This window comes from Phocoena phocoena, chromosome 20, assembly GCF_963924675.1.
Source record: "Phocoena phocoena chromosome 20, mPhoPho1.1, whole genome shotgun sequence".
Classification (NCBI taxonomy): Eukaryota; Metazoa; Chordata; class Mammalia; order Artiodactyla; family Phocoenidae; genus Phocoena; species Phocoena phocoena.
The window spans coordinates 7,850,017-7,872,379 of record NC_089238.1 but is presented as its reverse complement, the minus strand read 5'-3'; the positions used below and the strand labels follow the sequence as shown (position 1 = coordinate 7,872,379).

The window sequence follows — 22,363 nt, the reverse complement described above, 5'->3', positions numbered from 1 at the left end:
GCCCTCTTTGATTTCCCTTCCTACCACTCTCTCTCGTTCCCTATGTTCTGGCCACACTGGCCCTTCTGTCTTCTTCTCAAACAACCTGAACTTGTTCTCAAAGGTCTGTGCCCGTCCTCTCCCTGCCCCGCATTCAGATGACTCCCGTCTGCAAGTCTCAGCTCAGATGTCACCTCCTCAGAGAGGCCTGGCCAGATCACCCTTTTAAAGTAGCCTCCCATCATTAGCAGTGTCACTCTATTTTATTTCCTTCAAAGCCTTTATCACTATCTGAAATCTATCTTCTTCACTGATGTTTTGTCTTTATCGTCCCTCTCCCTCAACTAGAAGGGAAACTCCATAAGAGCAGCAGGGCTCCCATCTGTTTGCTTCATTATTCACTCCTGGTTCATAATAGATGTCCAATGAATGTTTGATGAGGAGAGGAATAAACATGTTAGGTGTGTTAGTGTACTGGTATTACCTTATTCGTTTAGAATAAGTATCAGAATTATTATCAGTATTAGTATATTGTCAGTATTATGAGTAGTATTGTACCCACCTCATAGATTAGGAAACTGAGGCTCAGAGAGTTGAAATAATTGGTCAAGGTCCCCCGGGGCAGGAAACAGTAGCCCTGGGTTCTTAACTTCCACCTCCTGCCCCCTTCTGGAGTTCCACACTTCCTCATTTCCCATCCCCTGACCCCCACCATGGTGCCAACGCCACCAGCCCTCACCTCACTCCATGCTGCAGGAATCTGGCCTCATCCCTCAGTCTCCCATCCCTCTGAGGATTCATTCCTAAGCCCCATCAAGGAAAGCAGACATCAGTCTCAGGACCAGTCCCAGAGCAGAGGCCTGAGAATCAAATCCTCCCACCCTTGATGCTTGCCCCACCTGAGGGCCCCAGCTCTGTTCCCTTCCTGCCAAGGACGCATCATCTCAACCGCAGGAGGGAGCCCCAGAAGATGCCTGTCTGGGGGCAGTGGGTGGGGGCCCAGAGAATGAGGAATCCGAGTGCCTGGGCCCTCCCTCTGGCTGCAGACCTCAGCTGGGTGTGGTGAGGGTGGGTATAAAAGGGTCAGTATATATTGAGAGGAGCAGAGAAAGAGAAACCAGGAGAGTGAGGAGAGAGAGGAGGAAGGAGGTACAGACAGTGAGGACAGGACCGAGAGAGACAAGAGGCAGAAGGAGAGAGAGAGGGAGAGAGGGAGACGGGGAGAGAGAGAGAGTTCCGGGATTGGAGGGGAGAAGGAGGGAGAGAGCAAGAGGGGAGAGGGAGGGAGGGAGGGAGGAAGGCGGTGAGAGGCGGGGGCCTCTACAGGGTGGAAGGAGGGAGGAGAAGGGCGGGGCACGGAGGCCCAAGCGAGGGACCAGACTCAACTCTGACTTTTTCCGCCGCGCTCGGTAAGTTTCCAATCCGTTATTCAGACTGGGATTTCTTTCTTTACCTGGGTGTGCAGCAGTTTGGAAAGGAGACCCCCCAGCTTGGGAGAAGCTTGGAAATCCTTGTAATTTAAGAAGTGATCTCTTTGCACTTGGGGTGGAGACTTGGGAAGGGGTGGAGCCCGGCAAAGTTTGAGGGTTCCCAACAGAGCCTCCCCACCCGAAAACTTCCTGCTGTTTTTTTCCTGTGGCTGTCCACTCCCCCCCGAGGACCCTGAGGTCAGGGCTTCTCGTGAGAACAAGCAGAGTCTGGGGACCCTTCAGCCACCTCCCCCCACCCCTCTCCCGCCCTTTCTGGACACTTGAAGGGTCATGGGAAGCTGTCTCCTCCTTCTTGGGCCTCTCCCCACTCCCAACACGGATCTTGTCCACTTTCCCTACAAGGTGTCTAGTAGACACTAGTCTGGCAGCAGGGTGGGGTGCGGACCTCATGGGCATAGCCAGGGGCTGGGGTTTCCCTGGTGTTTGGGAGGCAAGGGGGCGAGATGAGTCACCGACCAGATGACTCACTGGGTCCCCCTTCCTCCCCCCACCCCAGGAGAGGAGTGGGGTGACTCAAGTATGCCTGATTCTGGGGGCAGACTCCAGATTCTGATGAATCTGAACAGGCGGCAATATGAATTTTCAGAACCTGGCCCATAGGTGCCCAGGGACAGGGCTCTGAGGAGATGGGGGCCACATTGCTAGTCTTACTCATTCCCGACCCGAGAGTCCATCCCTGGCCCCCTGCAGGCCCTGGGGAATTCAGGAGTCCGGGCCCCGGGCCCCCAGCCCCCTCCTCCTTCAGACCCAGGAGTCTGGAGCCCAGCCTCCTCCTCTCTCAGACCGGGAGTCCGGGGCTCCTAGCCCCCTTTTCCATTAGACCTGGGAGTCTGGACTCAGTCCCCTTCTCCACCAGAATTCAGACATGTCCCCCGCCCCTGTGCCAACCTCTTGACGTGATGGTCTCCTGACGTCCCCATCCAGGCTTCCAGCGCAGCCATGTCACTCCTCCTGCTGGTGGTCTCTGCCCTTCACATCCTCATTCTCATCCTGCTTTTCGTGGCCACTCTGGACAAGGTAAGCTTACTTGGAGTAGGAGCCTCCCGCTCTCCTGCAGACTCCTGCCACACCCCTCGGCTAGTCACTCTGGCCCCGCCCCCTTTCCCTAGCACTCACCCTTCTGAGCTCTGCCTCCACCCTACGTGCCTCCCCCCGGCCCCACTTTCCTACTAAATCCATGCTTTCCCATGGCACCTTGCCCTTTTCCTAACCCTTCCTAGTCTCCCTAACTTTGTCCTTGTTCCTCTGTCCATCCCAGTCCTGGTGGGCCCTCCCCGGGAAGGAGTCCCTGAATCTCTGGTACGACTGCACATGGAACAGTGACAACAAAACGTGGGCCTGCAGTAATGTCAGCGAGAATGGTGAGGGGTGAGGGGCATTGGAAACTGGTCTGCAAAAGGGAGGGGTAACCCCAAGTATCCTCCCGGGACCAAGGATTGGGAACCCCCCAAGGTTTGAGTGGGCAGGTCTGGGTCCCCATGCTGAGTGACAGAAGCTGATGTATGATGACCCATCTATCTGGATGGTAGGGGGAAGTATGCTCATATTCTAAGGAGGATGGGCTAAAAGCCCCACTCCCTATGGTTCAGAAGGAATGGAGGCCACATGCTCTAGGTTTAAAGAAAGGGGGAAAAACTCCCAAGATTCTGAGGAGACATGATTATGTTTCCAAAGTTCTAAGGAGACAGGTGTTCTGAAGGGGTGGCTGGGACCAATCTTTCCAAGTTCCAATGGGGCGGACCACATTACATTTCTAAAGAGGTGAGGCTGAATCCTTCTAAGGTTCTAAAGAAGTGGGGCCAGGTGCATCTGAGTTCTAAAGGGGCGGAGCTGCATGCATAGAAATTTTGAAGTCAAGGTGAAAGAGTAAATGCTTTTTGCCTAAGGGCAAGTAAGAATTTTTGCTCTCCTTCTATACAACATTGTACTGGAGGTAGCCAAAGCAACAAGGCAAGAAAAAGAAATAAAAGGCATAAAGATGGGAAAGGAAGAAGTAAAAATGTCTTGATTCCCAGTGAACATCTTTATATAGAAAATCCTAAAGAATCTGCAAACAGCTTCTAGAACTGATAAGGGAATTTAGGAAAGTTACAGGAATTGAGGTCGATATAAGTGATACTACTAAGTATCTAAGGTTGTATGTCTCTAAATGGAAGAAGGGTTGGTGGGGGCAATGACGAGCAAGCAGGTGGAGCTGGAACTCTGGACTGCTGTGACTTCCACCTCTGTCTCCTATTGCAGGCTGGCTGAAGGCGGTACAGGTCCTCATGGTGCTTTCCCTCATCCTCTGCTGTCTGTCCTTCATCCTGTTCATGTTCCAGCTCTACACCATGCGGCGAGGAGGGCTCTTCTATGCCACTGGCCTCTGCCAGCTTTGCACCAGTGAGCACTGTTCCCTGGGAATTCAAGGGAAGGGAGGAGGCCTGTGAGGATGTGGGGGGGGGTGGGGAGGAGCTGAGAATGGACATCTGATGAATGAAAACAATTCTCAACAACCCAAAGACCACCGGAGCTTCCTCCCTTGGCTACCTCTCTGCCCCGGGGACTTAGGGGAGTTGTAGTTTTCAGTGACTTGGTTTGTGGTGTGCAGCTCTGAGTTATGGGGGAACTGGCACTTCGGGCTTCAGGGAGCCAGGGCTGGGGAAGGGGGTGTGGACAAATAATTTAGATCCCACGGATGAAGGGGTGCCAGCAGGGATAGGTAGCTAATTAATACGCCAGGAGAGAACTCTGAATCATAATAGTAGTGGTTTTATAATGTCAGCCAGTTGCTGTTTCTTGTGGACCTACTATGTATCAGACACTTCAGGGAGTTTTATGTACTTTTCAGTTTTTTGACTTCAGGTGCAAAGGACTAAGTTAATCATAGTCATCAGTTTGGGGGAACATTATCTTTCTAGGTTCCCTCTCGTTCTATTAATTCACTATCTGTGCGCTTGGCTTGTAGAAAGGTGCTCAAAAGTATTCCTTGAATGGATGGATGGATGAGTAGGTACTTTCGTCCCATTTAATGGATGAGTAAGGGGGGCCCGAAAAAGTTAACTAAATTGCCCAAGGCCAGTCTGCAGTGGCCCCGAGGCATGGCGCTGGCGGAGCGAACCACAACTCCCAGCAGGCAGCGGTGCTGCGCACTCGCCCTCCCGCGGCTTCTTTGGCCCGTGGGTTGTTGGGAAATGCAGTCTTCTTGTGCGGGTCCTGCGTGACGCGTGGTTCCCATCTCCCCACAGGCGTGGCGGTGTTTACCGGGGCGCTGATCTACGCCATTCACGCCGAGGAGATACTGGCGGAGCGCCCATCAGGGGGCAGTTTCGGTTACTGCTTCGCCCTGGCCTGGGTGGCCTTCCCCCTCGCCCTGGCCAGCGGCATCATCTACATCCACTTGCGGAAGCGGGAGTGAGGGCCGCGCGTCCCCTCGTCTCCCCAGCCGGCTCCCGGCCCCTCCACCTCACCCCGAAGCCCCCACCCCGCCTCCAGAAAATAAAACCATTTAACCGCTCGTTCTACCTTTGCCTCCTTCCTTCCTTCCTTCTTCTGGGACCCAGGCTGCTCGTGCCTGATCTTTCCTGAATGGGGACAGCCCCCATCAGCAGCAGCTTGGTCTTCAGAACGTCTAGCTCCAGGCCCCCGTCTCTCTCTAACTTGGGATACAGGAGCCCGCGGTCCCAGCAGCCCTTCTTCCCCTTCCGCAGACCCGAGGCCCCCGGGCCCTCCGGTCTCAAAACTCAGGATTCCTCCCAAGACTAGACCTTCAGGCACTTCTAGGTAAGAACCAGGAATCTGTGTTTCCAGTCCTCTCTCCTTGGCCAAGGGTCTCTCTCAACTAGCGAGGCTGTGTGTCTTGTTCTAGATTGCTGTTAGACAGGCTGGGACCTGGGACCCTTTGCTACCTTGCTTGCACCTGGACAAATATTTCCTCCAGCTACAAAATACAAAGAAACTATAAGGGACTAACTGCACGCATGTGCACATGGGGCAAATTCTGGACAACAAGATACGAAGAGACCAAAAAGCCCAACTGCCACTTCTGAAGAACCAGGAGCAAAAGAAGGGTACTGCGCGTGCCCACTGCACACATCACCGAAGAGGTGGGCAAGCCACCTAAGCCACTCCTCTGGCCCAAACACTGGACACACCCCTACCCTCACTCCATAGAAGGGACCAGCTCACCCCACTTCAAGGGAAACTGTTGTTTGTTCTCTCTCCCCCCTGCTGCAGCAGGAACCCCAATAAAGCCTTGCCTGAATTTCTTATCTGGCCTCTGATCAATTTCTATTGATTAAGGAGGCCAAGAACCTCGGTTGGGAACAGTTGAGTCTCTTTTTTTTCTCCCTCTGACCCTTCCTCTGAGAAGACTCTTTTCCATTTCCCTCTTGGAACCCAACCCCTCTTCTTCCCCCACCCTCTCCAAATGCCGCCTCTAATCCATATGACACCTTAGTAAAAATTAGATGACACCCCCTCTTCTCCAGGCTTACTCAACCCCACATGTGGGACGGGGAAAGGCTGGCTTTTACGCCAACCCATCTCCTGGCTGTGTGTCTTTGTGCAGTGAACGATCTGTCCTATCTTCTGTGTTCAGAAGACTCAGTCTTTTGGGGAACCAGGGCTCTGCTCAGGAGTCAGGTCCTCCCTAAGATCCTCTTCTGTGACCCACAGCCAGTCTATTTCACCAACTCCAAGCCCAGTCTCTCTCTAGGACTACAGCTTTCTTTGCACGGGACCCACCCAAAATGCATTCCCCCAAGACCCAGAGTCTCTTCTTTCCAGGATTCCAATGCCTTCCTTCCCTCCAACCCCTGCGGCTACCCCACTCATCCAGATTTATGAAACATGATTTATTCCTTTGCGAGAGGGGACAAGGGAGAAATTGACAGGCCAATAAATATTGCACAGGCCACTGGTGGAGGCAAGATCCAGGCTGAGGTAGTTTCTGTAGAAAGGTTGAGGGACCTGGGCAGGGAAGGCGCCTGAGTTTTGTTGTTGGGGCCTGAGTGGACGTGAGCCTTGGGGTGAGGATAGTTTCTGGTTCCTCCTGGCCCAGCTTTCTGCCCGACACAAGGCTCCCAACCCCTTCAGCCTGGACAAGCTGATCGACAGTTGACCAAATGGCCTGCCTTATAAGTAGCTGCAATTGATAGATCAGGTCTCCTCTAAAAATTCTGATTGGTTGCTTCCATGCAGGGACAACTGGCTGCCCTAGGATGGTTGTGCCCAACTGCTCTCATTGGCGGTTTGCCAGAGAACCGGGCTAAAAGGCTCTCATTGGACGTGGGCTGGAGCTCCGCCTCGGTGAACACGATGGGCAGTTTGCCCGGTACAGGCTAAAAAGACAGTGATATATAGCCTCGGGAGGGCACAGTTTAACAGCTGTGCCTGGTGGTTTGTAGCATTGCACGGCTGTGATTGGCTGGCACCACGTTTAAATGTTTGTGGGGCGGGGGACCAAGATGGAACAGAAGCAGAGCCTAAAAGCTTTGATTGGCTGTTCATCCGAAGAGGGGGCCTAGCAACAGCAGGCTGCCTTGATGGGCGACTTTGTTTAAGAAAACAGAGTAACGTTAAGTAGTAATGAGTAACTGGAAGTTGCGGAGTGGTGAAGCATCGTAGCCATGATTGACGGCTTGTCGAGGAGGCGGAGCTTAGTTCCCAACCAGCTGGCTGGGCGGGGCGGGACAGAGAGGTTTCGATAAGGGGTCATCAGTGCTGGGTGGTGCGGCCTCGGGGGAAGTGATAGTAGCCAACGGGTCTAGTTTGGGGAAACCCGGGGGCGGGTACATCCCGATGCTGGGGGTCAGGGCTTGCAGGTGGGCCAGGGCCCGAGTTCCGTTGAAGGCCACGTCACAGCCTGACTGGGCTAGAAGCCAGTTCTCCACCTCTGACTGGAGCCACTGGGAGGTCTCTGCAGAGGGAGGCAGGGGTTGTGAGGAGGTCAGACAGACCTGGAAGGACTGAGAGGGGGCAGCAGGGAGGGCGCAGCACAACGAATGGGAGGGGTCTGGGTTTGGGAGAAGCCTAGGGGAGTGGGACAAAGCCTAGGAGGCTCAGCTTTGGGGCTCTCATCTGGGGACAAGACAGGGACTCTTGCTCAGGGCGCTTACACAGGTAACGGATAAGGGTGTCTTGTAGGAAGTGTTTGGGTTCACGTACAGGAAGAAGCGGGCGGGGAGTGGGGAGCATGCCACAACAGGAGCCTGATCCAAGACTCCTATCGAGGTTGAGGTTAGGAGAGGGAGGTCACCCCAGGGAAGAGCAGAAGCTGGGTCAGGGGTCCCGAGTGATGAATCGGGTTCACCAGCGCGAGCCGGGACTGGGAGGTGGGCATCGTGGGGACGGTGTCTCACTGGGGCAGGGCCACTTGGGACTAACGGTAGTCTCAACCCGGTAGGGGCAGGGTGGAGTTTGTTCCAGGTGGGGCCACGTCTGAGCCAGGCAGCGTTGGGATGGGGCGGGGCCTCGCGGGGGCGGGGCCGAAAGGGGCGGGGCAGTGTGGGGCCACCTGGCACTCGCAGTCCTACCTTCTTCCGGCTGGCCCCGCGCCCCCCGGGGCCGCCGGGCCAGGAAGCTATGCGCCAGCAGCGCCTCCTTGGTGTGCTCGTCCTGCGCGCGCAGGGCCAGGGCGCTGAGCAGCTCCGAGTTGTTGGACGTGCTGCGGTAGTAGAGCATGTGCGCCAGCTCCAGCGCCTGCACGTTGCGCCGCTGTCCGAACATCTGCAGGTCAGACGAGATCCGGGAGGGTGAGGGCCGCGCTGGGGCTCCACACACCCCCCCCAAACCCACCCAGCACGCACCCTCACCCATATACACACCCCTGGGTCACTTACGCTGGTACAGTCCTTCCCGAGGGCTCCAGGGACCTCCCCAGACGTCTTCGGTTCAGGTCCCCAGGACTGGGGCCTGGGTATTTGGATGTTTAACCCACATGCTCTCGCCCCTGGTTTGCTCATTTGAGCCACGTATTAATGAATGTGTTCGAGGATTTCCGGACCATAGGAGTTTTAGTGTCGGCACTTTTTGTTACAATGATTTTTTTCTTTTTTTAATCCTTATCGTCTAGACACATACTGAAGTGTTCCCAGATGACGCATGTAGGATCTGCTTCAAAATAATCCAGTGGTCGGGGAGGCGGTCTTTAGGTGAAACCTGATTGACTGTTGCTAACTGTTGACGCTGGTGCTGGCTACAAGGAAGCTTATTATACTATTCTATTTCTGCATCTGTTTGCACTTCTCCATAATTAAAAAAAAAGGTTTTAAATGTTAAATTGTCAAAGAGAAGTGTTAACAGACAACAAATACTTGATGAGCCGTTTTCAGAGAAGAAGGGAGGGAGCGCCAGGTCTGGGGCCCAGCTGTCTATTGGCTGCCCCCCTTCCCCACCAGGAACGGCATATGCAAAGGGAGAGAAGAAAAGAGAAGCGGGGGGAGGAGCTACAAGTATATTTTGGTAGAGCTGAAGCTTAGAATTGTGTCAGATGAGGCTGGGGAAGCAAGGTCTCCGATGCCAAGTTGTGAGCAAGGGAGAAGCAGGGCCAGCCCCGGGGCCAATGGGGATGGGCTGGAGGGGACCAACGGGGGGGGGGGGGGGGGGGCTAGGAAGAGGGTCTGAGCTGGAGCCAGGATAGAGGAGAGGAGATGGGCACAGAGACTTGGGGAGGGGGGGCAGGAAGGATGGGCTGAAGACTGACGGGTTGGGGGGCAGGGCCAGGGTGACTTCCAGGGGTCTAACCAGTGACTGGGGGACAACGGGGTCAACCACAGATGGAGAACCAGGAGGAAGAGCAGGTGTGGGAGAGATGCTGCCCTCCACCTGGCCAACTTGGCTGCTTCAGGCTGAGCACAGAGCACCCCGATCTAGGAGATGATGGGGAGCTGCTTGTGGAAACCACGGAAGTGGACGAGATCTCTCGTGGGTGGAGGGGTGGAAGGAGAAAGAGGGACGTGTATCCTGCGGCAAAATCAGCCTCCCAGGTGTTTGATCTGAGCATCTGTCCCAAGACGGGGAACTCGGGAGGACAAGGGGGTTTAGGGGAAGATGGATGCTGTGCGGGCAGCTGGACAGAGGCCAGGGAGACCCACATTTAAGGCATGGAGGGAGTTCCCTGGTGGGCTAGTGGCTGGGATTCGGTGCTTTCGGCGCCATGGCCCGGGCTGAATCCCTGGTTGAGGAACTGAGATCCCACAAGCCAAATTAATAAATAAATAAATGATAAAGTTAAGGCATGGGGCTCAGCCTGGGGCATGGGAAAATGTCTTAGGGATGCAGTAAATTAACTAGTGAACTGGGTTTTAAACTGGGTGCTTCAGAGCCCAAGAGGCTCAGGACCCTCCGTCCCCACGGGCCACTGAGAGGTAGCATGGATGGTCCTCCCTGGGCTAGAACTGTGCATGTCCTCCCCAGAGCAGCTCGGCACCCTCCCCTCTGTTGTCCGTGGTTGCCACACGCCCTCTGTGCTTACAGCCCTTCCATAGCCCCCTGCCCTGAGGAGGAAGTCCAGGGCCACTGCCTTGGCATTCAAGGCCCTCGCCACTCCCTCTGGGGCCTCGCTTCACCACGCTGCACCCCAGACTCCATCACTGTGAGATCCCCCAGCTGTCTCCAAGGCTGAGGCCCAGGGGTGCCATTGGTTCCCTAGGGGAATGTGACTCCCCGTAACCTGCTTTACCCTCTCAGCCAGGCTGGGCTGGTTTTCATGTGGATTTATTCAACCAGGTTTTCCAGCCATCCCAATGGGCTTGGGATTTATTAACCAGGCTTCCTACGAGCCCATTGGGATGGCTGAAAACAGCTTGAAAACCAATGAACCAGCAAGTGAGTGAGCGGGTACAACAGCAACTTCACGCCAGTCCACATTCCTGGGGCCAATGCCACCCCTGGGGAGAATCAGTAAAAGGCAGCCCCTTGAGGCCACCTCAGCCTTGAGACAGAGCTCACAGCTCAGCAAGCAAAGCACAAGTTGGATTCCAGCCCCCAACTGTCCCTTCGGCCACGCATCCTTGGATGGTGGACAACCTGCACAACTGGATGAGGCGGCCCTGCGCTCACATGTAGCGGAATCAGGAAGGGAGCTTGTTAATAATACAGGCCCTGTTCCCAGAGTTTCCAATTCAGTCCATATGGGCTAGAACACAGGAGGCTGCGTTTATAAAATAGCTCCCCTGGTGATAGTGACACCTGGCCAGGACCGGGAAGCCCAGACTCAGGAGGCAAGAGCACAGTCAGTAATGACAGTAATAATGGTAATGGCGAACTCTCATATAATACCTTCTGTACTATGTGCCAGGCTCTGTTTTCCGCACTGTATGCGTATCAATTCATTTACTCCTCACAACAGCCCCCACTGTCATCTCCACTTTAAAGAGGCACAGAGAGGTTAAGCAGCTCGTTCAAGGTCACACAGCTAGGGACTTCCCTGGAGGTTCAGTGGTTAGGACTCCACGCTTCCACTACAGGGGAGTGGGTTCGATCCCTGGTCGGGGAACTAAGATCCCACATGCCACGTGGTGTGGCCACCAAAAAAAAAAAAGCTAAAAAAAGAAGGTCACACAGCTAGAACACGGTAGAACTAGATTCAAACCCAGGCAGTCTGGTTCTAAAACACACACCCTTCCCACGTCACTAAGCATGCAGTGAGTGGCTGTGAACACTTGTATCCCACTAGCCACATGCCAGCCCTGTATCCAGTGTTCCTCACAGATTCACTCATTTCCTCCTCACAACAGCCCTACCAGGCAGGTCTTGCTATTACACCCATTTTCCAGATGAGGAAATCGAGGCACAGAGAGATCAAGAAACCTGCCCAAGGTTGTGTTGAGTAAATAAGGAAAGGAAAGGAAGCACAGCACGAAGCAGGAATAATCCACAAAAAGAGAAACAAAACGATAGGGTGGCCTGACCTGGCTGAACACCGAGGAGCAGGCTTGGTGGGGTGGGCCGCTTACCTTGGAGGCCCGCAGGCCCATGAAGGCAGTGAAGAGCAGCAGCAGCAGGGAGGTGGCCATCTTGAGGTCGGAGAGCACCACCATGCCCACGTTGACGAAGAACACCACACCCGAGACGACCAACGTGAAATTGAGCAGGGCCCGCTGTAGGGTGGGCGTGCGCACCTTCAGCTCGGGCAGCAGCTGCTCCAGGCCCTCCAACGGCATGTCCTTGAAGCTCTTCAGCACCAAGTGCCCCCGCTTCGTTCGGGCTGCTAGCACCACCCGCTTAAAGTATCTCCTGATGGCCGGAGATGGAGGGGCAACGATGGTCAGGACCACCCCAGGGAGCCTCACTCCAACCCTAGGACACTCTCTCTGGCTCTGTATTCACATCATCATTTTAAAAGCTAATTAACAATGGTGGGAGGAAAGTCAGACATAAGTGTCCAACAATAAGGGATCAGTGACATGATACAATCCCTTATTATTGGACACATAGTTGCTTCTGATTTTAAGAACTTGAAAAATGAGAGCTAAGATTCTTTAGTTAATTATCTTTTTTATTATTTGTTAATTGAAGTATAGTTGATTTACAATATTGTGTTAGTTTCCTGTGTACAGCGAAGTGATTTAGTTGTACAGGTATATATGTATATACCTCTATTCTTTTTTTAATTTTTCCATTATAGTTTATTACTTTAGTTAATTTTCAAATTCAAATTCTATATATATTTCAGAGTATCTGCTAAGTACCAGGGAGTGCTATTTAGCTCTGGAGCGACAACACTGAATCTGTGGAGCTGCCTTTGTTGAGCCTATGGTCCAGCATGAGAGACAGATAATTAAACACAGAGTGTGCGCGTATAAGTATGTCCTTGGAATAGATTCCTGGAAGTGGAATTACTTGTTTAAGGGATATAAGAGTCGTTTTGTCTTTGTTTTTGCGGTAGGCAGGCCTCTCACTGTTGCGGCCTCTCCCATTGCAGAGCACAGGCTCCGGACGCGCAGGCTCAGCGGCCATGGCTCACGGGCCCAGCCGTTCCGCGGCATGTGGGATCTTCCCGGACCGGGGCACGAACCCGTGTCCCCTGCATCGGCAGGCGGACTCTCAACCACTGAGCCATCAGGGAAGCCCTTGTCTTTGGTTTTTGTTGTGTTTTGTTTTTGGATTCGTAACCGTATTTGATACACTGATTTCCAGAAGGATTGGGTGATTGACAGGTCCATTGGCTGACTGTGAGAAGGTCTGGCTCTCCTGACCCTACTCTGTATTTGAATATCTATTAAAAATATAATGTTCATTAGAATCCTGGCGGTACCACTTTTTCAGAATTTGGTCTTCCCTCTCTGAGCCTCAGTTTTCCTCATTTGGAAAATGGAGAAAAATGTCCTTACCCTTTCTCTTCCCCTGGGAATTGTAGTTCTTACTTCTCCTTAGAAAGAAAAGGCAGTATTTGATTCACCTCTCCCCCTTTCTTGGCTTCCCACCCGGGTCCCAGACACCCGAACCCAGACACTGACCTGTCAGTCCCCTCTCGACTCTAACCTTGCTCCCTCTTGCTGTAGCTGGGGAACCAAGGGCCGCCTCACCTCTCTGCAGGGGGCGACTTGAAGAAGCCATGCTTGAAGCCCACGCTGGACTTACGGGGCATCTGCCCGACTCGCTGGCCCAGGGCCCAGAACTGCATGTAGATATACTGGTCCAAATTTATCGTCACCTGCCAAGGGGGAAGAAGGAAACAGGGGCAGCTGAGCATAAGCTAGGGTGTGAGTGTGGAATACTCGAATTAGATACCCCTGCCCCCGATGATCCCCTGCCCCACTTCCCAGGCTTATCATCACCCGGTGTGTAGGCAGAACAGCCATGTATGGTTGTTCATGTTGTGTACTGCACAAGGGCACACCACCCAAGATGGCGCCATTCACATCACAGTCATCTTTATTACCGTATTTCCTAGAATCTAAGATGCCACTGACTTTAAGATACTCTATAATTTATTATTTTATGAAGCAACTAAAAGGGAAAATATATTGCCAATTAAACTATTTCACACTACCCCTTGTAAGTCACATCCCAATTTCAGAGACAGTAAAGTATGACTTCAGAAAAAAAACACATCTTAAAAATCACTAAAATGTGGAAATCTGGAAGATTTCAGTATTTTTATTATAATTTTGTTGACTTTCTTTTTTCTTTTGGCCGCACCCCATGGCTTATGGCATCTTCTTAGTTTCCTGACCAGGGGTGGAACCTGCACCCCAGCAGTGAAAGCGCTGACTCCTAACCACTGGACTGCTAGGGAATTCCCTAATTTTGTTGACTTTAATGGTATTTTGTACTGATATTATTTATTATAGTCAGCCCTCCATATCCGTGAGTTTCACATCATTGATTCAACCAACTACGGCATGGAGAAAAACAATTTTTAATTCCAGAAAGTTCCAGAAAGCAAAACTGGAATTTTCTGTGTACCACCAACTACTTTACATAGCATTTACACTGTATTAGGTATTATAAGTAATCAGAGATGACAAAGTATGCAGGAGGATGTGCATATATATTTGCAAATACTATGCCATTTTACATAAGAGACTTGAGCATCCGGGGATTTTTATATCCACAGGGGTCCTGGAACCAATCCCCCCCACCAAAGGACAGCTGTATTTGTTTTCTGGCAAATGGTGATAAAGTCTCTAGTCCTAAGAAGACCTGTATCTTATGATACTTTTCCAACAGATGGCAGTGAAGTGACCTGAGAAAGAGGCACCTTTTTCTAATTCACCAAAGGCGCCACAAGAGCTGGTGCCCTGTGTTCAGGACTACAACTCCCAGAAGCCTCTGCTTCCCAAAAGGCTCCACCCCTACCCCAAGGCATCCTGGGAGTTTTGGTTCTCCTCTGGAAGACAAGCACCTGGACCACATCCTGAGGGTGATGGACCACCAGAGCATAGGCCAGGGTGTCCTCTGAGAGTGGGGAGAAGTTGGCCTGGGCCAGCAGGGGCTCCAGAGCCCGAAGCACCTCCTGTTCATTGGACAGACGCTGGGGCTCTGTAAGTGAAGGCTGCTCAAGGGTCTCCCTGTCAGGGTTGATGGGGTCATACAAGGCCTGAGGAGAGAGTCAGAGAGAAGAAAAATGAGCTAGGTCACTGCATGAGAGATTGTGGGTACACATAAGGATGTTCCTGGCCCCATCCTTTAAATGATGGGGTACCCCATGGCTTGATTCTAGGCCCTCTTCCCTTCTCTTCCCTCAAGCTCACTCTAAGTCGCCTCGCCATCCCCTTGCCCTTAAACACCACCTCTGTGCAGATAACTACCTAACCCACATCTCCATTTCGGACCTCTCCTCCAAGTTCCAGACCTAATACCCATTTCCAGTGCATGAGCTCTGTCCTCCCCTTCTGCCACAGTAATAGAGGTGAAGGTGGCCATGGGGCTGCCCAGATAGACTACATTTCCCATCTTCCTCTGAGAGGCTAGGTGTGGCTAGGAGAATTCATCAACAGAATGTGAGCAGAAGTGACAGGTACACCTTCTCCCTCACTTCTTGCCCCCCCTGCACTTTCCACTCTTTCCTTGTTCTACCAGCTTCGAATGCTCTTCTGCCTACAACCCAGTTCTGAGCCCACAGAGATGAAGACTGTGCCCTAAGGGGATGGCAGAACAACAAGATGGAAGGAACTTGGATCCCGGCATCATCTCATGTGGAACAGAGCTGCCTATCCACCTTGGCCCACTTACCACAAGGCTGTTAAGTGGGAGAGAAAGAATCCTCCACCTCCTTTAAACTATTGCCTTATGGGGTCTGCTTGTTATAGCAGCTAAGCCTTTATAGGAACTAATACAAACTCTCCACTTGACATTTCTTAAGGGATGTCACAGTTGCCTCAAATCCAACATCAAGCCCACAAAATAACATCCTCTAATCCCTATCTTCCAACAAAATAACCATTCGAGATGTCCCCTCCCAAAATTGTACCATTGTAGATGCTGCAGACCTAGACATTTATCATCTTTTCATAAGGAAATAAAGGGTATAGAACAGCACCATCCAATAGAACTTCCTGCAATGATGGAAACATCTCCATGTGCACTATCCAATAGGTTGCAGCTGGCCACAGATGGCCACTGGGCACTTGAAACGTGGTGGATGTAATTGAGGAATGGGATTTTAAATTGTTATTTAATTTTAATTATTTCAAATTTACACAGCCACGTGTAGATAGTGACTATCATATCAGACAGCCCCAGGCTAGGGTAAGGGGTGCTTTCTTCTAATGTGCACATAGACCCTGGTACAGACATCAAGGTCAGTGTGGACACCCACTCACACAGACCCTCGCCTTCACAGTCTGAATTCATCCCTGCACAGGGGGGAGAGTGTCTGACTCATGACCGTCCCCACCACCCCGCTCTCAGGCCCTCTATGTCCCACACGGGGGTCCTGAAACTCCTCCCCAATCCCCTCCCACTCCACCCCACGGTGCCCCCCATCTTCTCCATCTCAGAAGAGGCCAAGCCCATCCTTCCAGGTGCTCAGGCCCAAAGCCTTGGGTCATCCTGGACTCCTCTCTTTCTCCAGCCCATCAGCAAATCCTGATGGCACCACATTCAGAATATTGATAGATCCAGAATCTGAGCACTTCTCACCCCCTGGACTGCTGTGGTGGCCTCAGTGCAGGACTCCCAGCTCCCAGCTCCCATCTCCCATCCTCACCCCCGTCTGTTCCCGGTATGGCCACCAGAGGGCGCCTGTTGTCATCTAAATCTGCTCACGCCTATTCTCTGCACAGAACCCTCCCCTGGCTTCCACCTCACCTAGAGTCAAAGCAAAGTCCTCACTGTGTCCCACAAAGCCCTGCAGGATCTGGCCCCGGGTCCCCTCTTTGACTTCATCTTCAGCCCTGTCTCCCTTGGGCACTCAGCTCTAGCCCCACCAGCCACCTTGCTGTTCCTCCTTACACACCATGCACACCCCTGCCACAGGGCCTTTGCACTTACTATTCCCACAGATCTCCATATGGCTCACTCTGGCCTCCTTTAGGTTGCTGCTCAAATGTCACTCCCTCACTGAGGCCTTCCCTGACTACCCTACCTAAAATTGAAAAAATACCTCTGATTTCTTTTTCTTCTTAATTAGGGTTACCAGATTTAGCCAAAAAGAAATAAAATGCAGGACATCAAGTTAAATTGGATTTTCAGATCACAACAAATAATTTTTTAGTTTAAGTACGTCCTATGCAATATATAAGGATTGTATTACATGGACATAATTATACTTAAAAAAAAAAACTATTCATAGCTTATCTGAAATTCAAATTTAACTGGGTATAGAAGGTTGAATAGTGTCCCCTAAATATTCATGTCCCCTTGGAACCTCAGAATACGACCTCGGGCTTCCCTGGTGGCGCAGTGCTCGAGAATCTGCCTGCCAGTGCAGGGGACACGGGGTTGAGCCCTGGCCTTGGAATATCCCACATGCCGTGGAGCAACTAATCCCGTGTGTCACAACTACTGAGCCTGTGCTCCAGAGCCCACGAGCCACAACAATTGAGTCCACATTGCCACAACTACTGAAGCCCGCATGCCTAGAGCCCGTGCTCCGTAACAAGAGGAGCCACAGCAGTGAGAAGCCCACGCACCACAATGAAGAGTAGCCCCCGCTCGCCACAGCTAGAGATAGCCCGCGTGTGGCAACAAAGACCAAATGCAGCCAAAAATAATAAAAATAGAACAAATTAAAAAAAAAAAAAGAATACAACCTCATTTGGAAATAGGGTCTTTGCACGTATAATTAAGGTAAGGATCAAAGTGAGATCATACTGGATTAGGGTGGGCCCTTAAATCCAATGAGAGTGTCCTTGTAAGAGACAGAAAAGGACACACAGAGAAGAAGGCAATGTGAAGATGGAGACAGAGATTGGAGTGATGTGTCCACAAGCCAAGGATTGCCGACACCCACCAGAAGCTGGGAGAGAAGCATAGGATGGTTCCCTTCCTCCGAGCCTCCAGAAGAAACCAACCCTGCCAACAACGTGATTTTGGACTTCCAGCCTCCTGAGCTCTGAGAGAATAAATCTCTTGTTTTACGCCACCCAGTTGATGGTAATTTGCTATGGCAGCAGTAGGAAATGAGTAAACTGGGTGTTCTGTACTTTATCTGGCACCCCTATCCATGGTACTTAGCACCTCTTAACATATTTTACTTCTTTACCTTGTCAAGGGTCTGTCTCCCTCACGAGAACATGACGCCATGAGGCAGATACACACATCTCAGGCTCACCGCTGTGTCCTGGGGGCTGGAACCATTCGGGGGACACAGTAGGTGCTCAGTAAATATCTAGTGAGTGAATTCAATGAATAAATGCGTAGGAGAAAGGAGGAGCAGAGAGAGGTCACCTACCAAGGTCACCCGCACGGCTAGTGAACGACAAAGCTGGCGCCTGAACTGGGCTCTTCTTGTTCTTTGCCTGGTTCCTCAACGGACTTAGGTCACCAGCAAATGGTCACCCAGTGTGTCTCACTCACCTTTGGTGCTTCTACCCAACCCTCTCAGTGCGTCCATTTAAAATCTGCTGCCTCAGTGAGAATGTCTGTCTTCACTGTATATTCTTTCTGTTTCAATATATTTAAATGTTTATATAATAATATATTTTTAAATAACTTTTTTAAAAAGTGCCCCAAAGAAGAGCTTGGAGGCCAGGAGACAGGGGAGCAAATCCGAGCTCTGCCACTTGGGACCTGTATGATCTTGCACACATCTGGGCCCTCGTGGAGCTTCAGTTTCTGCTTCTGCAAATGGGGCTGATGGCAGCTGCTCCTCGGTTCTGCAGGAAGGAGTTGATAAGCCTGCCACAGAGGGGCCGATGTTGCCCCTCATCGAAGCAAAGAGGAGAGCTATAGGGGGGCAGGAGCGGTAAAGGGTTAACTTGGCAGGCCTGGGTTGTCCAAACCCTGCACATTCCAAAGAACTGGTGGGCTCCTGGGAGGGAACCTCTAAGCCCTTGGACTATCCTGCCTGATGGGAGTATCTTGGTTTACCAGGGGCTTGGGCCACACCTGATAGTCTGTGCTAACAATGTGATTCATGGTGGGGCCATGAAGTAGCAGTGTGACCTCTGGAGGGGCTGGAGGCTAAGTAACTAAGATCAGCCACGTAGGCAGTCAGCCACGCCTGCCTGACCAACCACCATTAAAAACCCTGGACACCAAGGTCAGGTGAGCTTCCCTGGTGGGTGATACCCTGCGTGTTGTCATGCACCACTGATGAGAGAATGAAGCACTGTTCCTGTGACTCTGCTGGGAGAGGACAACCGGAAGCTCTCACCTGGTCTCTCCCGGACCCCGTCTCCTTGCCTTTTTCCTTTGTGATTTTGTCTGTTCTCCTTTTGCTGTAATAAACTAGTACTGGGAGCCTAACAGCTTTACTGAGCTTTGTGAGCCCCTCGTGAAAATCAGTGAATCTGAGGGTGGTCCCGGAGATGCCCAACACAAGATCCTAGAGCAGGAGGAGATGCTGAGAATTTGGCTTCCACCGTTTCCTGGAGTTCTGCTTCTCTCTGACTTCTCCTTGTCCAGCCCCCTCACTGCTTCCAGTTCCCCTTCCCGACCTCCGGACTGGCACTCACTCCTCAGGACTAATCCCCCTGGTGGTTGCTTGCAGTACCATCTAGATACTTCCAGGGTTATTTCTTAGCCCAGCCCCTTCCCTTGACCTCCAGCCTGTGGGCATTCAAGTCCCTCTCTCTACCGGGCTGTCCAATAGGCAGCTCAAATTTCTGAGTCCAAAACTGAGCTCTCAACCTTCCCCACAGACCTGTCTCCTGCCCCCGACTCTGTCTTCCACGTCTCAGTAAGTGGCAGCCGCATCCTTCGGGAGGAGCAGACCTGAACCGCTGGAGGCCCCCTTGACTCCTCTCTCTCTCAAGGCCCCACCCACACAGCCGAATGCTGATGCCTTCAGACCATTAGCAGCGTCTGACCACTTTTCACCACTTCCACTGCTATTACCCTTGTGGGAGCTGCCATTATCTGTCACTTGGACAAACATAATAGACTCTTTAATAGATCTCCCTGCCTCTGACCGTCTTTTCCCTACATGGCAGCCAGAAGGATCCTATTGACACCCGAATCAGCTCATGACCCTCCTCTGCTCAGAGCCCACCTGCGGCGGCTCCCAGCTCACTTAGCATAAAAGCCAAGTCCTCTGCATGGCCCACAAGGCCAGGCACAATTTTCCCCCACTCCTTCTCTGCTCTCACCTCTTGCCCTCTCTCCCTCCAGCCAGTGGTCCCATTGCCATTCCCCCAACACTCCAGGCCCTCTCTCACCTCAGGGCCTTTGCACTTGCTTTTCGCTCTGCCTGGAATGTCCTTCCCCAGACACCCATGAGGCTCGCTGCATCGCTTCACTCAGGTCTTAACTCACCTGTCACCTCCTCAGAGAAGGCTTCCTTGACCACCCTGTCTAAAACAGGTGCCCTTCTCGTCCCTTTCTATTCCACCTTCAATAGCACTTACAACTCCTGGGTATCATATTTTACAATTATTGATTTATCATCTCCCCAATTGGAATGTCACTTCCACAAGGGCATGGCTTCATCTCTTCTGCTTACTGCTGCGTTGCCAGTGCTTAGAACAGGGCCAGGCTCCAAGTAAGCCCTCAGAGAATTTTTGCTTAATGAATGGATAAGCAAACAAGGATGACAGGGCCAGAGGGGCCCTGTCCTCACCTGCAGCTGGGCCAGGATGTGATGGTAGTGGAACAAGGTGCAAAAGTTCACGTGGGTCACGAACTCCTCCAAAGCCGCCTTCTCCGCAGGACTGGAATGGAACTCCTGTTACCTCGGGAAGCAAAACTTCTCTTTAGGCCTCTCCCTACTTCCTCATGGGGAGGAATTCTTTCCTGGGCAACCCAGACAGACAATCAGAGCTCTGGGCTCTTTAAAATTTGGGCGTGTTTTAGAAGGGACAAGGGTTGATCAGTTTCACTGGCCAAGAAACTGAGGTAGCTCCAGAGAGTGAAAAACAGATGACTTGAAGAGCTAGATGTTCAGGTTCCCTCTTTGACACTTACTGGCCAGGAGTCACTCCTTATTTGTGTGCCAGGCACTGTTTGCTGGCATGATATCATCCTCTAGAGGATGCAAGGAGGTTGACGGAATTATAACCCTCATTATTCAGAGGGGACACTTAGATTCAGAGAAGTCACTTGCTGAGGGCTACACTGTCTGTATAAAGAAAAGCTGAGACTACAATCCAGGCCTATCTGACTTAACCACTTAACCACACATACTTAACCACTTTTTTATGCTTCCTATCTCGGTGCCCGGGGTGAATGTCATCACTTCTCTGAACCTGTTTCCTCATCGGCAACAGAGCATCATACCCTCTTTCTCAAAAAAGCAATGGTGAGAATGTGATGTGATTATGTGTGTCCGTATATATACACGTGTGTTTATGTGTGTGTACATATACTTTCGTGTATGGATAAAGCCCAGCACAGGACTTAGTCCATACAGGTGTTTAATCAATAATTATTAAATGAATGAATGATAATACAGAATAATCACAAGTATGATGGCAATAGTGGGGTAAGCTGTTAGGGTCGAGCAAGTGCCTACTTGCCTCACCCTTGTCCCCGCCCTGCTGTGGGGTCAGATCTGGGCCACTAGTCATGACCTTGGGTGAGTCACTGACCTTTTCCTGATTCAGTTACCTCATTTGTAAAATGAGAATGATGGTGGTACCTCTCTTATTGGGTTGTTCAATAATTCAATAATATGTGGGAAATGTTTAGTACAGTACCATATAATAAGAGCTCTGTGTGATATCATTATAATTATAGCTTCGTGGGTATAATAATTATTATTAGGCAGTAGTAATAGTAATGATGAGGATGATTATTATACCCATTTTGTAGAGGGAAAAACCATGCCCCAGTGAGTGCTTGTTCCAGCCCCCAGAACAAGCTGGAGTCCGGAACTGCTGCGGCACCTATCTGCATCTCAAAGGTCAGTCCCCTGCATTCCAACTCACTCCACGCCCACCTGGGCCTGTAAAGGGAATAGGAACTACAACTCCCAGGGGGCTCCAAGGCAGCCCTCTATAGCATGAAGGGCTGTACCGCCGCGAGGCCTGCCGGGATTCGTAGTTCCAAGGCTCTTGGACCCGGGGCGGGCTGTACCTTTATCAGGAGGCGGAGCAGCTGCTCTTTGGAGAACGGGATGAACCGCTCGCGGTACTGCTGGGACCAGTTGCGGGGTTCCGTGGGGTTCCACATCTTGCGGTACTCCCCCATCTTGGCCGCCAGCGATGACAGGGCCCGGGGGTGGTCGAGGAGCGCGGGCAACAGGGGCCATACTCGGACCCTGGATCCCCACAACCCTCGGGTCACATGCAGCATGGCCAGACCCTTTCCCCGCAGCCTAAACGAGGGAAATGGGCATAAGTCAATGGTCACCTGGGGGTAAAGGCGCCCTCTCCACCTCCGTGTCCCAACTTCCAGGGGCCGTTTCTACCCCAGGAAGGGCGCAGAGCCCATCCGCCCGCCTCGTAGGCCCTCGCTGTGCGTCCCCTCCCACAGTGCTCAGTTGGCCTGAGTCCTAGGCAGGGGTCAGAGGTCTTCAAGTCCTGGAACGTACTGCGGTCCCAGAAGCCCTGTGGTGGCACAACTAGTCTCTGCGGGGTCTAGGCGGCAGGTGGATCTTAAGCGCATAGGATATGCTCGGAAGGCTACATAGGGGTGCAGGGCCGCCCACCCCCGGCCAGGCAATCCTTCACCCTTTCCCTCACCTTAGCCAACGTTCAACTGTCATTGAGCCTCCTGCGCATGTGCAGAAAAGCGTCCTGGTCCTTCGAGGTTCGGCTTCAGTCCGCAGTAAGACGCATGCGCAATGCCTAGGTCATTGAGAGAGGTCCCTTTCCTTCTTCTAACGCCCTGTGTCGACTGCGCACGCGCAATCTGCCTGCCTC

General features: G+C 52.0%; 2 protein-coding genes across 3 annotated transcripts; one reads left to right on the top strand and one right to left on the bottom strand.

Annotated features, from left to right (window-relative positions):
* The first annotated feature begins 918 nt into the window (after positions 1–918).
* On the top strand, positions 919–4,966 carry EMP3 (epithelial membrane protein 3 (MAM blood group)). Of its 2 annotated transcripts, none has more exons than XM_065898944.1 (5): positions 919–1,061; positions 2,326–2,486; positions 2,728–2,830; positions 3,711–3,851; positions 4,697–4,966. In XM_065898944.1, the coding sequence occupies exons 2-5, from the start codon at positions 2,409–2,411 to the stop codon at positions 4,864–4,866; spliced, it is 492 nt and encodes a 163-aa protein (XP_065755016.1). In that variant the 5' UTR covers positions 919–1,061; positions 2,326–2,408; the 3' UTR covers positions 4,867–4,966. The 2 variants fall into 2 exon arrangements, with proteins under 2 accessions (XP_065755016.1, XP_065755015.1); XM_065898943.1 differs by lacking the exon at positions 919–1,061 and adding an exon at positions 1,095–1,388.
* Positions 4,967–6,292: 1,326 nt separating this feature from the next.
* TMEM143 (transmembrane protein 143) lies at positions 6,293–22,206 on the bottom strand. The gene is made up of 8 exons (XM_065899229.1): positions 22,184–22,206; positions 21,576–21,816; positions 20,122–20,226; positions 14,302–14,496; positions 12,980–13,107; positions 11,408–11,687; positions 7,985–8,177; positions 6,293–7,368 (listed from the first exon to the last, which is right to left on the bottom strand). The coding sequence occupies exons 1-8, from the start codon at positions 22,204–22,206 to the stop codon at positions 7,109–7,111; spliced, it is 1,425 nt and encodes a 474-aa protein (XP_065755301.1). The 3' UTR covers positions 6,293–7,108.
* Positions 22,207–22,363: the final 157 nt, after the last annotated feature.